Source organism: Mya arenaria, chromosome 2 (assembly GCF_026914265.1).
Source record: "Mya arenaria isolate MELC-2E11 chromosome 2, ASM2691426v1".
Taxonomy (NCBI): Eukaryota; Metazoa; Mollusca; class Bivalvia; order Myida; family Myidae; genus Mya; species Mya arenaria.
Window position 1 is genome coordinate 43,198,430 of NC_069123.1, and position 20,349 is coordinate 43,218,778.

A 20,349-nucleotide genomic window follows, 5' to 3' on the forward strand; every position below is an offset into this window, starting at 1 on the left:
AGATTTGTGATTTCAACATAATCTTTTACAGCAATATCTTATCTATCATATTTTAGAACATTTGCAATGATTTATTCATGCATTTTTATAAAAAAAAAGAATTTTGTATCACCATACCATTTGTGCTAGTGTTACAATATTGCCGGTAAAAACTTGTTTTTTTTTAATATTTTGATCTTAAGAAGTATTTTGTCTTGCACTAAATGGTTCATTTATCTATAAAACAGATTGTACAGACAAAAAATAAAGATTGTTTCGTTTTTCTCAAATAAATTTATTGAAACAAACCCTAATTGGACAACAAGACAGAAAATGCTTTCTGCAAACATAGGTTTTCTTTTTATATCAGATCAGATAAGCTATAAACATAAATGTTTTGTTGTGGTAATATAAATGTCTCTAGTATGGTGCAATTATCATTACCTTTGATATTAAACATATATATTATAAATTGCTAATTGCAGTATGTGCTAGTGTTACCACAAAACAGAATGAGTAACATTAGCAGTATGTCACATTAGCAGTTGGACAGAATGTTTCACAACAAATTAAAATACAGACCTACCACAGACTGTTTGAGGTTGATACAGTATAAAACAAACTATATAAATGATTGATAAACACGGTCAATTGATAATCACAAAAATTCTTAATTCTGTCCAATAAATAACGATATCAAACACAAAAGCGGTATGAATTCAATATAAACTACGTACCTAATGAATGAATACTTACAAATGATAGTTTACAGACGGCATTGTTATGTTCGAATAATTGACTCTGGGAAAGTCATCAAATTTCAACGATTTTCTTGCTTTATTAAGCGCTTGTCTTAATGCTAGCGTGACATAATGTTAACGTTACATCGAAGGACAGAATGAGCCAAACTTGGATTAAGTTTTTATCAACGGTATTCACCACTATTTTTATCATTTCAATGTCAACTGTGAACCAGTCCAATATAAAAGTAATCGCTACCCGGATGTTAACCCTCAGTCGGTGTAAATTATTCACGAATAGAAAAGGTGCTATCGTCATGCTAAAATGGGACAGAATCGATTTTGAGTAACATTAACACATTTTTAGACCTAAAAAACTTTATGATCGGGAATGACCAATTTCTTGTTACATGCAATACTGTTTTTATCCGACACGTAGTCTTTGTTTTCAGTGATTTAATAAAGGTGTGTTTAGGCTTAAAACAGTTAGCAGTGGATCATGTCTGCTAATGTTACACAACAATTCGAGGACAGATTACCGTAACGTTATCACCATGCGCAATTACCGAAAATTTAAGTATATTACGAACGAAATGCAATCATTTTAGATATATTATTGTTTTAATTAACATTTCTTGCAAACATTATTCAACAGACAAGAATAAAATACTTACCAGATGTTACTGAAAAGCATCCTCAAAAAAGTGGTATATTGGTACCGGGAAGATTTTCTGTCTTTTTTGTCCTAAATATCGGCATATTTTTACATTTTTTTACCTTATTTAACACAATATTTTCATTATTTTAATACAAATCACTTCTATTAGGTGTTCTTATTGGGTTGGGAAAGGCAATTGCTGTATATATGACGTTGACATGCAATAACAATAAATGAAAGCAAATGGGCCAAATAATTGCCTTTTTTGTGAAATCTGCCAAATGCACTTCTGTACTTTGGATATTAATACCAGGGCTGATATAGGATTTGACGTTAGATGGGGCGTAACTTAGGGACATAATTGTTTGACCTTTAACCCTCCCTCAGAACCAAAATTCATTTGTTTGAAAATGTTGGCAAGAAAGCTCTCTTATTTTTAATGCACAAGATAAATCTTTAATTTGAATGAAAAAACAAAACATAAATATCAGTATTTTTTTTCCAACATATTAAAGTTGAAAGAGAAACAAGATATGTAAAGCATATTTTTCGGAATTATCATCCAAATTCGATGATTAATATAAAAGTTAAATCAGGGCTACTACCCAAGTTCCTACCTTAAACTGGCCCTGTATCTCATCACGCGCCATTCTAGCTTCATCCAGCTCGCGAGCAAATTCCTTCATCTGTGCCTGCATCTTCTTGAACTGTTTAATGGCATCTTCCTTCACGCGATTAGCCGCCTCCACTTGCTGCATGTAGTCCTTGATGTCGCTCTCAAGCTTCTTACGCGAGTTGACAGCGATCGACCGCTGCTTACGTTCATCCTCAAGTTCTGCCTCCATTTCACGCAGCTAGAAATAAAAACATTTTGTATTTTACTGTTATCATGGCAGTTACCAAAGACTCTGTATTGCCAAAACTCTACACAATATGAGGATCAAAACCCTGTCATAGAAGCCAGCACCCAAATGAATAAAAGTGGTTATTTCTTTGGCTTGGTTCAAGTTATTGATTGGTTGATATTTACCCAAATTGCTTTGGTATGCAAACTTGCCAAAAAATGACCTGTGGGTTACTTTTTCGGTTTTATACAATTGGATGCAGGACTATAAAAAGTTTGGAGCGATAATGATCTACCACTCTAATTTATTCCGAAGTTACCATGACCCTCCTTTAACCAACCCTAATGCACGCATTTAAGTAACCACCAAATTCTAACACAAATGAAACTAGGCCAGTCTTACCTGTCTAATAAGAGATTTCTTCGACTCCTCCACGGCATCATCCCGTCCAGCCATGTCACGTTCAAACTGTGCCTTCAGAGCCTGCATGTTGACCTCCATGCGCAGTTTGGCATCCTCAGCAGCCTGTAGCTCGTCCTCCAGTTCTTCTATCTGTACACGCTGGGCCTCCACCTGCTCATTCATGTTACGCTTTGCCTTCTCAAGCTCATGAACCTGAAACAATAGATTGCTTTATATAAATAGTGAAGAAATTCTGCTTCTTGTGTAAAAACTTTACTTCAGTTTTCAATGATTTTTAGGTTAAAACTTGAGATCTAGATGATAACAACTGCTGCATGGAAAAGAAGAGCTATGGCAGACTAGTTACTAATTTCAGCCTTAAATCTTGATATCTATGTACATTTGATCCCAAAATCGAAAGCAGTAAATAAATGTCAATTGCACTTCCAGCTGTCAAAATGTGTCAACAATCGACAAAAATTGCGTCAAAATTACCAAGTTGTGTATACTGGCACTAGATGAACAATTTTAACAGGGCTTAAACAGTTTGGTTTATTTCCTAAAAATAAATGTTGTTATGCCTATAACGTTTGAGTATTATGTCTTGGTTTCACAAATAATGTGTGTCTTTTTGCAATTAATTTACATTCCGTAATGATATTTTGTATGTATCAGAATCAAGCCTTTTGCTATCAAACAGATGTTCAGTGAATGAAATTCTTATGAATAATGTGGAGTTAGGCTAGAATGTTCTTTGTTATTCTACATAAAAATTTATAGAAGTTTAGGCTAGTTTTTGAAAAAAAATTCTGATGGGAAGATCATGATAAGAACACCAACTCACATTCTTGCCGAAGTCATCCTTGCTGGAGTAGAGGTCTTCGAGTTCTCGCTGCTGTGACAGCTTCTGTCGCTCTATCTGTTCCAGACGTTCTCGACTCTCATCAAGCTCACGCTGGAGGTTCAGGATCTTGGTCTCTTTCTCCCGACTTTCCTTCTCTGCAGCATCCTTCTCCTCACGCAGTCTAAAGGTTAGACAGGAATGAACATTTTAATGCCGACAAGTATTTTTTAAAACAAAAAATCAATAGTACATTTTATCAACAAGGTAATGGTCAAAAACAAGTAAGGCCAAAATCCTTCACAATTCCAAAATATCTTTCAATTGCAATTTTTGGTTATGCCCATTTGGTAAAATAAATTTGTGATAATTTAGTAAAGTTTTCAACTGTGAAACCATGCTTTAAAATGAATAGATGTAATGCATCACTTTAATGTTTTAATCTTAAAATCAAAGCTCTCTTACATATTGGTGGTCTATAACAATTTCCAACATACACTATAGTATTTAACATAACAGCCATCTCCCCACCCCTGACCTTTCTGAGACATTCTTCTCCTCATTGAGCAGCTGGTCAAACTTGCGGTGTTTCTTCTCCATGGCCATAACACTGCCGCGCTGCTTCTCAAGCTCCATGTTGGCATCATCAACCTCCTCCTGGAGCTTACGGCGAGATTTCTCCAGCCTCTCCTGGGTAGCACGACTATCATCAAGTTGTACCTGGAGCAATTATGATGGAACTAAGAGTAAAATTTTGTTATAACAATTTACATCAGTGCAGATCACCTTCCATCTTCATATATTTACATTCTCCTGGTCTATTGTATAGACAAGCCTTCATGTTGATATAAATTGTCCAGGGCCTCGTTGTTACAATCATCCCTCATCCCTCTTCCTATTCTCATATCACCACCACCCCTTTATACCTGATAAGTCTCCGTCTGATGAGCCACTTTCTTCTTGTGGCCTCATTGTTAAAAGCATCCCCCACCCTCCCTTCCTATCACCCCTTTATACTCCAATGACTCGATACCAGATAAGTCTTTATCTCGCTGACAACTTTCTTTTTGTTTTCCTGGAGGACCTCATTGTTACGCGCTTCCTCCCCCTTTCCTATTACCCTTTCACATCGCCACCCCTCCATACCTGGTAAGTCTCCATCTCCCGAGACATCTTTTTCTTGTACTCCTCAAGGGCCTCATTGTTACGAGCATCCTCCTCTGCCTTCTTCTTGACCTCCACAATCTTAGAAAAGAAGAATTGTAATGTTAGACATAAACCCAAACAAAGAAACAAGAAAGCTAGAGAATAATATGATGGGCTAATAATATGACTGGCATTTGAATAAACTTATTCCTCAAAAGATGAAGCATTTCTTGGTTATTTTGAGCAAAGTAAGAATGTATACAGAGCTGGTCAAATAAAATTCTACTTCACTATATTTTTGGATGGTTTATCCATATGATAAGATTTCCCCCAATATCAGATTGAGGCAACAATGACAGAAAGGAAATGGTATGTCAAAACAGCTGGCATAAAAAAGTCGTCTGAGCCCACCTTAGCCTGCAGGTCCTGCAACTGTTTCTCATGGTGCGACCTGTTCTCCTCCTCCTCTTCAAGTCTCTCTTTCATGGCCTCTTTCTCATCCTGCTCCTGCCTGAACTTGGTCTGTGCAGCAAGTTTGCCACGCGTCTCCTCCTCGACCATTTCCTATGGTGGACAGCAAAACATATAATCATCATTCAAGTGTTTTCAAAATCTATTTTACTTCATATTTTTCTTAAGATGTTGTATAATTTCTGAAAACTGCTAAGTCATAAGAATTAACAGTTTGTCACATGATTTACATGATTTACATGCCCTAAGGTCATATATGCTTTAAATTTTTTTTATCATATTTGCAATCAAGGCTTGAGAACAGAGAGTGACTTTGTGGTATAGCAGATGACGGACTGCAGAAAGAGCCTTTTTTTTTTTTTACTTGATATCGGAATCAATGTTGAAGTCGCTTTATAATAGACATCGCACTTAACCAGTTTGGGAATTAGCACACCTGCTGTGTAATGTGTTACATAAATAACCGTAAGCACAAAATAGATAGGGTTATTCTAGTTTGTATGTTTTGTTCTTTAATCAACTGAATTGGGACTTAAGCATCGTTTTCAGTTTACATTTTCTTTCTCAGCACATAAAACCCTTTCAAAATGCTTCCATAAGATTTTAAGGTTCTAACAGATGATAATTGTCAATGCTGAAAACAAACCACAAGTCTTTTTGAGTACCTGGGAACCAAGGGACTTAGACCCTTTTGAAAATGTTTCCAAAGTCATTTAGATTCTACTGTTTTTTTTTTGGCAAATGTGTGAGCTGAAAACAATCTTTAAACTGTAGAATAATAAGAAATTTAATGCTATCAATCCAGATTTCAAAATTCATTCTATATATACATTATAATCCCTGATATTTTGGGGTCACCAGGCATCCAGAATCAACATATTTGAAAATCAGATTCCTTAAAAATATTTCCTTTACAAACACATCTCTTACTTGGGCATCAGCCAGCTGTGCTTCAAGGGAAGAGCACTTCTGAGAGAGGTGGATGTTCTTTGTCTCAGCCGCCTCCAGTTGAGAGGCAAGTGATTCTGTCTCTGAGGCCCCCTTGGCTGCCTTCTCTGCTGCCTCATTCTTCACACGCTCAATCTCGGCCAGTTTGATGTTCAATTCAGCAATGCTCTGTTCAGCCTGTTTTCGTTTGCGCTCAGACTCCTGTTTTGCCATCTGGACTTGTTTCAAGTCGTTAGAGAGGTCTAGGTTCTCAGCTTCAAGCGTGGTTTTTGTCTTATCAAGCTGGGCCCTGGTCTGTGAAAACAAAATTGCATAAGTATGGCCGTCACCTTATCAGAACAGTAATTGTGTTACTGCATTTAACAGGAAAAAATGTTTCGACTTGATAAAATTTTACCAAGTACAAAAGAAAAAGCACCTGAATGTTGATTGTGTAGGAATTTAGTAAATATTACCTTCAAAACGCTATACATCATCTCCCTATTGCAAGAATACAGTAAGCCCATAAAAAATAGAAGCAATTATTGAGTTTTTCCAATTAATTAATGACATATATTCATAAAGCTTTAAATTCAATTTTTATTTCCTATATTTCTTTAGCCATAAATGATTTAACAAACACCAGAATAAGCAAGGCACTACACCAACCTTCCTGACGTTTTCCAGTTCTTCATTGAACTTTTCCATCTGTTGAGTATGTTTGCCCCTCATCTCGGCAACCTGAGTATCGTAAACCTTCTGGTTCCTATCTATGGTAGCCTTTAAATCCTTCAGTTCGTCCTCCCTTTTCACCCTCAGGTCCTGCACAGCAGCTGTCGTGTCAAGAGAATCCTCAAGTTCGGTCTTTAGAGCCTCAAGCTCCTCGTTCAGATCTTTCTTCTGTTTTTCAGCTTTCACCCTTGCATCCTTCTCCGCGTCCAGGTCTTCATTCAGCTCCTGTAATTGATTCTGCATCTCCCGCATCTGTTTCTGGATTGTGAACTTGACTACACCCTCCTCATCCACTCTGGAATTATACCATTTAATATTGTTTATATACTATGAAATGATGTTTTCAAATTACTTTAAGTAAATTAGTAAAGCCTAAAACAAAATGCCTATGTAACTTATTATTATGAATAAGACTTGGCTTAAGACATGTAGCCGAAATATATTGATGGGTACCAGACACCTATAATCTCAAGGCAATACTATACTAACGACACCATCACCAGCCTGTCATTCAGCTCAACCACTTATCTAACAATTCAACCCACTCCCCTCCTCCAGAGTCCCTCGTACCTCTGTAGAGTTCCCTGTATCTCCTCCTCTCAATCCTTTAACCTGCCCTTCCTGTAGTCAGCTGAACCCTTTACGTAACTACTCAAATCTCCCCCTCCATCCTTTGGATTCCCACATACCTCTGTAGAGCTCCCTGGATCTCCTCTTCTCTCCTGGCCAGCTGGCTCTGTAGTTCCTCTACTTGTTGCCGTTTCTCATTCAGCTGCTCTTTAAGATCGGCAATCTCAGACTCCAAACGCCGACGTATCTTCTCCAACTCCTGACGAGCCTGCAGGTATATGAGAGAGCTATGAGCAATAATTTTTGCAAATAAATCATTTCTATCATCAAAATAACTTTCCTGCAAAGTTGTGCACACCTCTTAATTATCCATTATGATTACTTATGTTTGCTAAATTGCTTTCAGTATACCAAACCGTAACAATAATGAAACCAGGTATTTGACAAATAGAAGCAGTTAAACAGTCTCGCTAAAGAGCAATTATGTTCGAAATAAAATAAAGATGAACAAAACATTTTTTACAAAATTATTCAAACTCTGTAAAAATGTCATGTTCTTAGGACTTATACTATGATTTCAAATTAGTTTGAAGGTTAAATTTTTGCAAGAACAAGTATAAATCATGTTTTTCGGGCAAGAATGGAAAAATTCAATCCTTGCGCACAATGCTTAGCTGATCTAATTTTAAAACAAAAGGGCCTCATACCTGCTGTTCCTTGCGTAGTCTGTCTTCAAGCTCAGCAATGATGGATTCATACTTATTCTTCAGTTTCCCAAGCTGTTTGGCCTTCTCTTCCTCCTCGACAAGGGACGAGCTGACCTCAGACAGTCTCTCCTCCAGGCTTCTCTTCTCCTTGTTCAGTTTCTGGTTCATGTCTTCATGGATCGCCATGTCTTCTTCAAACTTTTTGATCTTTGCATCAACGGAAACTTTCTCCAGCTGGAGTTTCTGTCTGGCAGATTCTTCCTCCTCTAATCTATAAGGCAAGAAAAACAATATAATGAATACATCAGTGAAACATTCCCCTCATAACAGAGGATTTTTATAACAACCTAATAACCTATTAACCATTTATGGTTACAGTTAAATTGAAAACAAATGTGCAAAATCAAATCTTTATGTACAAATTGTTCAAACAGCTGACCTAGCCATAAAATGAAAATTTTGAGGTGCAAAAAAAATGAGACCACCGTTACTACCCAGGTTACTAGCTATTCCTTCAAGTATTTACATGGTATAGTTGTGTACATATGTGACTGTGTGCTACAGCTTGCGAGTTAAACTAGTCATGGAAAGACAAACAGCCAAATGTTTGGGCCTTAACCCTGTTTAAGGTCACTTACTGTTCCTCTAGGTCCTGTATGGTCTGGTTGTATTTCTTGCGCTCCTCAATCATGGCACCTATCTTCTCCTCTTCCTCATCAGCACGCAGCTCCATATCGTGTAGAATATCTTCCAGCTCTTCCTTCTTCAGTACCAGACGCTGACGGGACTGAAACCAGGAGGGGTAGGGGTTGGTTATGGGCGAGGGGTGGGAGTTGATTATGGACAAAGCTTATTGGAAGATATGAGGTACATGTAATGTTAGATCCAACCTGAAAACCACATGAAATTCTGTTGCGAAATAATTATGCAAATATGTGAAAAAAGACAACCAACAAAGTCTGATCTTAAAGCATCAAAGATCGTTCTTCTTTTATTTTGTGTTCCTTATCTATTTAATCCTGTATTAAACCACAGAAAAACTCCCACCTCCTCGGCCTCTGCACAACGCTCTGTCTCATCCTGCAGGTGCTCGGCGAGGATGGACTTCTCCTCAATGATCTGGGCATATTTCCTCTCCATCTCCTCAGTCTCCTGTTTCTGACGCTCCAGGTTATCCTTGTACTTCTGCATTTCACTCTCAATGGTGTGCAGCTTTTCCTCCTGTCCTGTCACTTGTAACAGCGGCTTCACCTGTACATAAAGAGTTGAAGGAGTTATGAGTGTTGTAGTTACGAATCTTGGGCCCATTACTTTAAAGGATCTTAGTCAGAACAATATCTTAGATCTGTATAAACATAACATTTGTAAAAGAAAAGTTCGTTCTATTTTCACAACTTTGTGTTAATGGTAAGTTCTAGAATAAGTATTCTACACAAATATGTAGCAAAGTAACGGAAATATGACACTATGGTCATTTCAACTTAAACTAAAAATATTGGCTAAAATCTTTATTAATATAAGCAATAAGTGATATTTCGAAATAGGAAAAAAACATATGAAGTCACATAATGACAATGCCTATTTCAAATTAAGTATACAATAAAGTGCCTGTTCCAGTAACACATACATTTTTTTCTCAAAACTCTGTACCTGCCTCACAATATAATTCTTTAAAGCCATGCATTTCAGGCATATTTTCCATCCATCTCCAAATTTGCTGGTTGCTGGAACATTGAGCAGGATGCTTTGATTCATAACTTGCAATTATACAAAGCATCTTCAATCGTTCACATTAGTCATCATGCCCCCACTGACCTTAGTGAACAGCCTCCACCATGACCAGTTGCGCAGTTTCAGGTAGGCGGCACAGTTCCTCTGGATAACACGGATAGCACTCTGCTGCTGGGTACGTCGGTAAAATGCCCTATAATGGACCAAGGGCATAACATAAGGATTCATTTCCATAAAGATTTCATTACTATCTGGCTTGCCTTCGTAACCTTTGATCTTTATGCATGTATTTAAAACATCCTGCCCTATATAAGTATGTGATGATCCTCAATTCCTACAATCACAATACCATTAATATTGCAAAAATTTAAACCTCTAAACATTCAATTGATAATGTGTAAAATAAGCACACTTTAAAACCATATTTCCCCACTTCATGTGACTGTGTACCTTCTGGCAAGCATTCCCCTGCACAGTGCCTGGAAGGTGACGATGACATCGGTCAGTTTCAGGTCTCGCTCCTCCTCCAGATGAGCCAACACGCCGGCACGGAAGAAGATCTTGCTCTGACCAACACGGTACAGGTTAGGGTCCAACTCCAGGGCATTGATCTGCAGGGAGAAGAGCATTGTCAATGAGTTCAAATATTTGATTATCAATTTTGTGAAACATATGTTAATAAATGTTTATTTATGAAGCCATAAGAGTTCCTTGAGGCAATTCCACCAAGAATCCTGCAGACAATTCTGTTCCCACGAGAATATTTAACAGGAGTACTGAACTGAAATGCTTCCTTAGATACAAAATCTCTCTGAAGATTCTTGATGAAAGGATTCCTGATCTTGATAATTGTACTTCTGTTTCAAATAAGTAACAATGAAATGGCCTTATTACATTTATTCAATGCAAAATTATCAAGATTCACTGAAAATGTTAACATTGTAAATGCTTTATATCAGAAAGGTCTACACATCCAATTATTAAACTCAGCTGCAGTTTTAACTCCGATTGTATATAACCAGGAATATTTAACTATCAAACGAATAATCTCACCATCTTCTCGACGGCTTTCTTGCCGTCCATAAATCCTCGAGGGATGGCACTGGGTGTGAGGATCTCGTATCTTTGTCTGAACTCCTGGAACAGGATACGGTTGGGGAACCCCTGTCTGCAGATACGGATGCCCTCCAACACGCCATTACACCTCAGCTGTTCTAGGACCAGCGGAGAGTCAATCTTCCCAGCCTGCAAGATGGAAATAAGCATTTAGCGAATTTGATTCACAGAAATGTAACATCACTTTTCATTTTCAAATACCACAATTTAATACTGAATTTTTATAAAAATATTGAAACAAAAAGTTATTGCTTCATTCAAAAACAAAATCAAATCCTTTATGGTTAGTAATGCATATTTCATTGAGTATATTTTCAATCCAAGTTAAGTTTTAATGTAAATGCACTGTACAAACCTTCTTTTCGTGGTTTGGAATGATACAGCGTACAAAGTTGGGGTTTGTGTTTCTGAGAGTGGCCATGAGCTTAGCCAGTTGTTCCTTGTAAAGCTGGCTCACGGTACGGAACATTCCCTTCCTGGTGCGAGACCCAAACATCGTGTCACCGCCCGTAGCTGCTCCCATACCAACGATCTCAGCTGAAATTAGGGATAAGTTCATGGTTATATTAAAGGAAGGCTCAAACTGCGGTAAACATATCAAGAGACACACTATTTCAGCTCAAGTTATGGATCTTGCTACTCATGTGCACATTAATTTAAACGATATGGACAAAGTTTCATAAAAGTAATTGAATTTTTGTGTGTTGTTCAAAGCTTGAGCACGCTTTTATCACCAATGCCATTACCGACACCAGGGCTATGAAAATACCTCAGCCATTTGGGGAGGGAAAACAGAAAACAAACCGTTGAAAGAGCAATATATCAAGTGTCACAACTGAAAGATGCACTCTTACTCCCAAATAAAATTTACCAAAATTAATAATATTGTTTTAATATTCCAAAAAGGATGAATAAATGTCAAAAACAATGGTTCTTATGAAGGATACCGAGTTTAATTTGAAAGAAATGAGCATAAAACACGCTATGTCTACCTTATGAGACTTTAGTAGACTACAGTAAATCTTTTAGCATTCACCAATCATTTAATTTTTTTGCGCTTTTTGCTATTAAATTCACGCTTACAATCTTGTTATCAGTAGTTTATATTTTCCATAAATGAATTATAAAGTAAGTAGTTAATGGTTTATCAGTCAAAATTTCTGTTTGTAATTCATGTGTATGTATTGATTTTGAATAAGAGTGTCACTTGAAATGACAATGCCAAGAACAAGATACGTACCATCCTTCCAGATAGCGGCCACGAATGCGTCCGAAGAGGTCTGCAGGAGTGAGACAACGTTCTCGTTGAGAGGGTCCATGTTCTTCATCAACCACTTCTCTGAACTGTAGTCAACCTAGAGAAACAAATACAATTTTGCTTACAGGTGGATTCTCACAGCTCTGTTTCATTTGCTTTTATATTCTTTAATTTCATCAAATTCTTCATGCTCAACTCAAAAACATTTTTTTTAATTACAATGATTTTATCGTTTCTGTCTATTTCAACTAAGCACAAAACTTCAAGAATGTTATATTCTTCTCACAGACTTAAAACAAATATTTTTTAAGAAATTTAATATTCAACCGACCTTTCCAGCATAGTGAATAAGTGAGAAGTCAGCCTCCGCTCTGAAGTCTGGTTTTTCAAACTTGGGGTGTGTGGAATGTTGTCCAACCAGCTTGTCTACGAATGTCTTGTCGGTGGCCTTCGGGAACCAACATTCCTCGTCCAGGAGAGCCATGATGCCCATTGGCTGAAATGTTAATAGACAAGGGTAGGTGAAATTTTAAGGTCAGGATGTACTCCAACATCCCCCTTTAAAAGTGGCATAGGACCAACATTCAAGAGAAAAAAATGTCAAACATATTTTCATGTTTCTACTTTTGACAAAAGCTGTATGAATGCTTTAATTACTGATCATTTATTTCCTGATTGCCTTGGGTGATGTGGTATATTTTTTCCCTTTAAAACATTTCCTCTTCATTTTATTTCTATTAATTAACAGCAGCGTGCAATTTATATACTACCCTTATTAAACTGAAGTAGATTAGATCACGGCAAAACCTCAACTACTGACTTTTTTCAGCAGATTGATTGTCGGCTGAAGGTCAAAGCATAAAATTTTGAAGTTCCAGTTTAAAGTTTTTAAATTTTAAATTTTAATTTATTATAGACTTATTTTGGTTTTTACTTTTGCTAACTTCACTAGTCACATACCTTCTCAAGAAGGTCAATGGTGGGTTGAAGGTCAAGACCAAAATCGATGAACTTCCACTCAATTCCTTCACGCTGGTACTCTTCTTGTTCGAGAATAAACATGGTGTGGTTGAACAGCTGCTGGAGCTTCTCATTTGTGTAGTTGATACACAGCTGCTCGAATGAGTTCATCTGAAATTTCAAGTCCAAATTGGAAAACACATTAATAGGAGACATTTTAGGACTTCAAAAATAATAGCTATCCTTGCATAGACATATATCACTGTAAATACAGATATTATGGTCAATTTTTCATATTAAGAACAAAAAATACAATGACATGTCTTTAAAAAAACTAGGCTAGTCATCAGTGTTAGAAAATTCCACCAGAAAAGTTTTGTTTTTTTATTTAAAAGAAATCAAATAACAAGAGACCATAACTCATCCGAAGAACCTGCCAGTACACAATAACTTAATATTCCTTAAAAAAAACTTGGATGTATTACAAGAAGCAGAAAGTACTTTAATAAAGATAATACTAATAAAAGAAGACAAATTGAAACTTTGAACTTCAAGAACATGAAATAGAATTGAATAAGAGAGCCTCAGAAGATATCAAAAATGATGATCAAAAACAAACAGACAGTAACAACGTAACAATTTCATCATGCTGTTTAGAACAATTTGACCTTGGAATTAGAATGGCAAAATTTAAATTGCTATGTTTCAAAAAAGGTTTTATTGTTTGTTTATACTAATTTCTTTTAGCTCAATTGTAATGAAAGCTTTTAGAAACATTTTGTGACTGTTTCCTGGGTAAAAACCATTACTTGTGTCCATTGTTGAAACCAAGAGAATGTATCCCTGGAGGGGATTGAATCCCTCGGGTGAAAGGCAGACTCCTCAACAACTAGACTACTTTCACTCTCTTGTTTTCTTGTTGAATCAAAGACCATTTAACTATCACTTTTAAAAAAAGTACCAAGGCAGTCTTCACATGCATATTTTTCCATGAGGTAAACATGTAAGCAATATGAAGACAAAGTCAGAAATGCTTGCTTGTTTCTTCCTGGAGAAACTAACTAACAACGCCATATCAAAATGTACAAAACGGCATGAATCTAACATAAACAGCACAAACGTGAGAAGCTTACTCTCATTTTTTCATGAGATTTTTTATCTCTCGCCTTGAAATACAACAAGCATCCACAATTAATTGAATATCTTAAACAAATATGCAAAGGAATACACACTTCTACATACTAAGCTAGGATCAAGTAAAACGTAGTACTAAACACCTTTTTAATAAATTAATTTCCTCTTTTTTTTCTGCTTCGCTTCATGTGTTTTAAATAATAATACCATGTGCATGGATAAAGCAGTAAAAGACATTTAATCATTTATACAGGCAAGTAAGGAATAGAAAAACTGGATCAGACGATTTTTTTCTCTACTGTCCATTTTTAAGGTATTTTCTTAAAGCAGGGTTAAACCCATACTGTAAGTTGCAACCCTTGAAATCTTACCATAGGAACCCAGCAACTTTTTATATTATAGATCTACTAGAATCATTGGTCAAGGAGTAACCTTGCAATTACCCTTCAATAAATTACACATCTGGGAGAACTGATGATATTCAAAAAACTTAACTATTCGTAACAGACTAAGAAAGATGGTTCCCCATATTTTGATATCTGTAATCATACATCATTAAATAGCTGTTCCAATTTTGAGCTAGCTTTTATCACCAAACTATTTTGTCGAACATCAAATTGTGATACCTCTTTGTAAGTTTGAGTTTAAAATAATAACTGTTTAAAAAAGAATTTTGTAAATTGGCTACTTTAATATTTTGCTTCCTATATATCTTATGCCTTTTGCTAATCATTCATCATATTTCCACTCTGTTATTTTTTTAACTATTTTTGTCAAATCAGCCAAAACAGTACCTGGAAGATTTCAAATCCGGCAATGTCGAGGATGCCGATAAAGGAAGCTCCCTGCCGCTTGGTCCTATCGAGAGACTTGTTGATCCTCGTCACCAGCCACTTGAACATACGCTCATAGGAAGCCTTCGACAAAGCCTCCACAGCAAACTCAACCTACAACACACACACATGTTTAATTGACATGGTTATTCCTTCTAACAGCAGATAATTGTCAATCCTGAAAAATAGCCAGGGCTCTGTTTGATTATGAGGGTAAAGCCCAAAGCAGAGTGAAGGGGCTTAGTCCCATTTAAAATTGTTTCCAAGGTCATTTATTTTCCATTTCGAGGTACTTCCTACAGTTTTGATGTTAATGTGTCAGTATTTATTTTTCAATTTACAATAGTCCTGAGTTAAAAGCTCTCAATCTTGATTTCAGGATGAATGCTGAACTTGAGTAACCCTGCAGAAGTTTACCAGTTGATACATCTATAGCTTTATAAGTAAGAAGGGTTATTTTGTATCATTCATTAAATGATTACATACAACTATGTTTAAGGTGGATAATCATTTGCTGCATAAAAGGGCCATACCTGTTCCTTTGTTTGAGCTTTGGTCACGTAGTCCCGCCCCACCTTAATCCTGGGGCGGAGGAAAGCCTGGGTTACAGCGGTAACAGGCAGGCCCAACAGGTGACACGCCTTCTGGGCAACTGGAAAATAGAGAATTGGGTGAAAATATTGTTGTGATTTCATGTCTAAATCATGTTTACACAAAATATACCATGATACACTTCACATGCACAGTGACACGTAAAAATATGAAATCACTCTTCATTTGAAAAGTATGTATTTTTTATGGTGCTGACATTGCACATGGCAGATTAAATGTTAACCATTCCATGCATTCTGAATATAAACATCCCATGAAATATGTATTCTGCAATACTCAAGATTTTTTTTCCTCCTGCATGTAAACCAGTACAGATAGATGTTTGCAGATTTTCTTTGCAGTTTTTTTTGAAAATGACTTAAACCCTTAAAATTTGGAAATCACAAAATTGGATTTGTTTAGAAATAATTATTTGTTTAGAAATAATTTTGAAGGTAGAATATACTCACTCTTTTAAACCATTCATTTGTAAGCTTGCATTACTTCAACAACAATTTACTTGTTTCTCAAATAGAGGTTCTGCAATTGAATTTTTTATTTCAACATTTGGGAAAACACAAACTGTTAGCCATTGGGGCCAATACTCTTTATAAGTAATAAAAATTGCTGAAAAAATACTCTAAAGATATTTATTCACCTGTGTTATCTGGCAGAGTAGCCTGGTCAGATTTACGGTCCTGTTGGAACTTCATATTGCCTAACTGCAATATGGCAGAGATGATGCGGAGAAGTGCAGCCTGGTCCTCCGGTGAAATCCCCATGATGTTCATGGCCTCCACGGTCAGCCGAAACTCTGCTGCATCGTCCACCCCCGGCACTGGCGTGTGGCCGTTGGTCAGGTAACGGTAATTGTTAATATCCTCAACAAGGAATTCCTCTGCAACACAATAAATTAATATTTAATGAATTATTATATATTGTATTTTTAACAAGCAAAGACAGTGCTGTGCAACAGGGAAAGAATGAACTCCGAGACTCTTCCATTGGCTCTTTTCCTTGCTGTGTTTATACACCCAAATACAGATGGTGTATGCCCCCATTCATAGATGGTGTATGAAGCCATACACAGATGGCAACATTGCTAGGCTACACTTAATAAGTATTTATCAAAGGTTGGGGTTTTAGGCACTAATGGAAGAGAAGATACCTTCAAGAACCCCTGACTTCCTTGTTTTGGGTAGGAAGAATAAGGATAATGGAGTAGTGTCATAAATTGATCCTTTTCCTCCAAAGTCATGATAATCAAACATGATTTAAAAATTATTAGAAGAATGTTTATCAAAATATACATGAGAATTTAATTGGGATTTTTATCATTATCATTTTTTAAACCCATTATGGCTATCACAATAATGTTAATTACTTTTCAAAATGAAGGTGATATATCTGATTGGCCAAAAGTCATCATTCATAGTATATAAATTTATGGATATAAGTTGGCAATAAATTTTTCAACAACTTCAATCTCGAGCTTGCTTCCAGTTTCGATTATGAAATCAATGAATGATCGACAAAAACTATCAACAAGATTGATAACACTTTCTTTTTTTTCAATCCCTAAAGGGTAGTATGTGATGAAATGTTCGAACTACTCACTGCGCTGTTGGGGTGTTGCTCCATGCATGAACTGGTAGAAGACGTGGAAACACCTTTCAGAGTCTGACTGGTGGATGGCACGAGATTTCTCCAACAGGTCTGACACAAGAGTCAAGGAACTCAAAGAACTTAAAGCAAGATATTTTCACATACCATAGAAAAAGTGATCAAAATTACCACAAGCCTTCCACTGGCAAATGCTTTTCTGGCTTGCTCAAATTCGGGATTTTACATACTTACAAGGCTTGTTGATATCATATTTCATGCCAAGCACTAGTGTAAGGGCTTGTTCATTCTGGTGAAAGATTACGGGCTTGTTTATTCTAGTGTAAGAATTCAGGTTTGTTCGCTCTCGAGTTAGATTTCGGGCTTGTTCTTACTGCTGTAAGATTTCAAGCTTGATTATTCTTGAGTAAAATTTAGGGCTTGTTCATTCTAGAGGAAGATTTCAAACTTGTTTATTCTGGAATAAGATTTGGGGCTTGTTCATTCTAGTGCAAAATTTTAAGCTTGTTCATTCTGGAGTAAGATTTGGGGGCTTCTTTATTCTAGAGTAAGATTTCAAGCTTGTTCATTCTAGAGTAAGATTTAAGGTTTGTTCATTCAAGAGAAAGATGCTTGTTCATTCTGGTGTTAGATTTGGTTTTGTTCATTCTAGTGTAAGAATTCAGGCTTGTTCTATCTAGAGCAAGAATACGGGCTTGTTCATTCTAGTATAAGATTTGGAGCTTGTTCATTTTGGTGGTATAAATCAGGCTTATGGAATAAGATTTAAGGCTTGTTCATTCTGATGTAAGATAAGGGCCTATTCATTCCAGTGTAAGAAATCGGTCCTGTTCATTCTAGAGTAAGAATTTGGGCCTGTTGATTCTGGTGAAAGATTTCGGTGTTGTTCATATAAGTCTTAGTCCATGACACAAAATTACAATGTAGTGGTGTTGTTCATATAAGTCTTAGTCCATGACACAAAATTACAATGTAGTAAGTGGTGTTTGATTTTGTGCTCTTGGTTTAAGGTAAGCATAATTTTGAAGTGGTTATGCTCATTCAAGAAATTAAAAAAACATCTGGTTTGGGTCAAATGAAAATCTTAAAAGCAAAAAAGTGTGTATATTGTCTTGTTTTGTTCTGTATTCAGTTTGTTTTCAGCATGTTTATAGTAGCTGGTCATGTTGCAAAATCATTATGCAAGCAAATCAATATGGGTATGATCCCAAGGGTTGTTTTGCTGGAGATTCAGTAGTTTAGGAAATCATTTGTATTAATGTTATTGTTTTGTGCACAATGAATGAAATCGACACAGACATCTATCGGTTTCTGTTTGAATAACAAGATGTTCAAATGTGTGGTCTTAACTGAAACCAGCAGTTCATTGTTATGTTGGTATGAAGGATACATGTCTCAATGTTGGCCCCAGAAATGTAACCAGATGTGTCAAAATTGATGCGGATAAACTTCCCCTGAAATGAAAATAGAAATTTTGTGAATTTCTAATGCTCTATATCACAGTTGCAAGACCAGAAACAGGTGTCTAACAGCACCTGTGTGAATCAAATTTACATATATTAGTTGTCGTATTATCAGTAATAATACAAAATGAGTAGTACTGAAAATATCAAAAAAAGTGCACTACACTGCTTTTATATACACAGTTTTATGATCAAGATTTTAAGCACAATATTAGTCAGTTTACACAAGTTCATAGCGAAAGTGAAATTCTGGTTCGAATTATATTATTTTGACGAATAATTTACGTGCCAGAGGGTGTTGTACTTACAAATCTGGAAGAGTTGTCATTCTTGATGGTCTTTGCGTTACCAAAGGCTTCGAGGATCGGGTTGGCTTGGAGAAGCTGGTTCTCAAGCTCTCCCTATGAAGGTACAAAAATACATAAGGTGAAATGATGTAAAATGAGTCAGGGCTTAAATATTTACAACATACATGCCACAACAAATAAACAACAGTTACTTATGTTAATTATTTTCTACGAAAGGGATTAATCTCTATATTAATCAAGAACTGTGTAAATTTAATAATAAGTGTGCACTGTTAAGGAAATGAAAGATTTTACTAACATTTAAGAAGGAAATTAATGTCAACTAAATCGATCTGTTATTTATCCATCTTGAATCTCATGAAGTCTACTGACAGCTTAACAATTAACTAGTCTACAACTAAGACAATACACAGTGTATACATGACTCAAGTGCATAAAACATGAATGGAAACCTGAAACTAGCCAAACATTTTTTAGGACAATACAATAGGCTTTGTTGAGACCTTCTTTAAAATACATAATTTGAAAAGCGTGTAATTGTATAATAACTTCAGGTAAATCAGGACGATCCTGATACACAATATCAATTATTTTGTTGATTCTTTTCTTATCCTTTTTTTGACAATTTACCAAAAACTGTTACACTTTGATGCTACCTATATGGGACATGTATTGTAGATGAAATCTAAATCATTGGCGCCAAATGCACAACTGCTAAAATAGAATACCTTACCTAAGGATTTATTACTTAAAATAAACAACCCAGCAGGCAAGATACAATGCCATAAAAGGAAAACTAGTTTCAAGTTTCCATAAATTGCATTCTAAGATGTGCATAGCAGAAACAAAACATATTTTTTTTATCTGCCTTCGTTTTGACTTCTTATCCAATATTTCAACCTCACTTCAATTCTATCAAAGTGTTGCAGTATCTAAGAAAATATCAAGCAGCAGCTGCAAACAGTAAAAAATAAACACACATATACGTGACAGTGTTTTCAGTGGTTATAAAACCTTCCTTATGCGTCATTTCTTTTGTAATGCTGTCTGATCACATGTAACCAGCATACATTTAATCAAGCTTGTAACTGCATAATATCTGCAGTCTTAACTTGATGCAAATAGCGTTTTGATTTTTTTTCCCCAATTTATAAAATTTTCAGCAGAATTTCATAAAATTTTGTACCTTCCTTCCTCATCTAATAATTAAAATAATTGCACCATGGACAGTGAATAACATGCTGACATAGCAAAATGGAAGGCAATATTTACTAATCAAAAGACCCCACCCACGCACTGATAACGTGAAATCGG

The 20,349-nt window shown here is 36.0% G+C and overlaps 1 protein-coding gene across 8 annotated transcripts in view; it reads right to left on the bottom strand.

Moving 5' to 3' along the window:
* The window catches only part of LOC128209128 (myosin heavy chain, non-muscle-like), a 49,873-nt gene that overhangs the window by 10,683 nt on the left and 18,841 nt on the right, over positions 1-20,349 (bottom strand). For all 8 annotated transcript variants that reach the window (XM_052913032.1, XM_052913013.1, XM_052913022.1 and 5 more), the window contains 25 exons: positions 19,036-19,128; positions 18,655-18,718; positions 17,259-17,357; positions 16,300-16,539; positions 15,584-15,702; positions 15,012-15,164; positions 13,084-13,254; positions 12,455-12,619; positions 12,106-12,220; positions 11,221-11,402; positions 10,803-10,994; positions 10,200-10,360; positions 9,834-9,942; positions 9,066-9,269; positions 8,657-8,805; positions 8,019-8,289; positions 7,431-7,579; positions 6,679-7,036; positions 6,013-6,324; positions 5,023-5,175; positions 4,612-4,710; positions 4,004-4,185; positions 3,469-3,649; positions 2,625-2,837; positions 1,995-2,231 (listed from right to left, as the gene is read on the bottom strand). In XM_052913032.1, the coding sequence (XP_052768992.1) occupies positions 1,995-2,231; positions 2,625-2,837; positions 3,469-3,649; positions 4,004-4,185; positions 4,612-4,710; positions 5,023-5,175; positions 6,013-6,324; positions 6,679-7,036; positions 7,431-7,579; positions 8,019-8,289; positions 8,657-8,805; positions 9,066-9,269; positions 9,834-9,942; positions 10,200-10,360; positions 10,803-10,994; positions 11,221-11,402; positions 12,106-12,220; positions 12,455-12,619; positions 13,084-13,254; positions 15,012-15,164; positions 15,584-15,702; positions 16,300-16,539; positions 17,259-17,357; positions 18,655-18,718; positions 19,036-19,128 (4,371 nt within the window). The remainder of the gene's footprint in view (positions 1-1,994; positions 2,232-2,624; positions 2,838-3,468; positions 3,650-4,003; positions 4,186-4,611; positions 4,711-5,022; positions 5,176-6,012; positions 6,325-6,678; positions 7,037-7,430; positions 7,580-8,018; positions 8,290-8,656; positions 8,806-9,065; positions 9,270-9,833; positions 9,943-10,199; positions 10,361-10,802; positions 10,995-11,220; positions 11,403-12,105; positions 12,221-12,454; positions 12,620-13,083; positions 13,255-15,011; positions 15,165-15,583; positions 15,703-16,299; positions 16,540-17,258; positions 17,358-18,654; positions 18,719-19,035; positions 19,129-20,349) is intronic.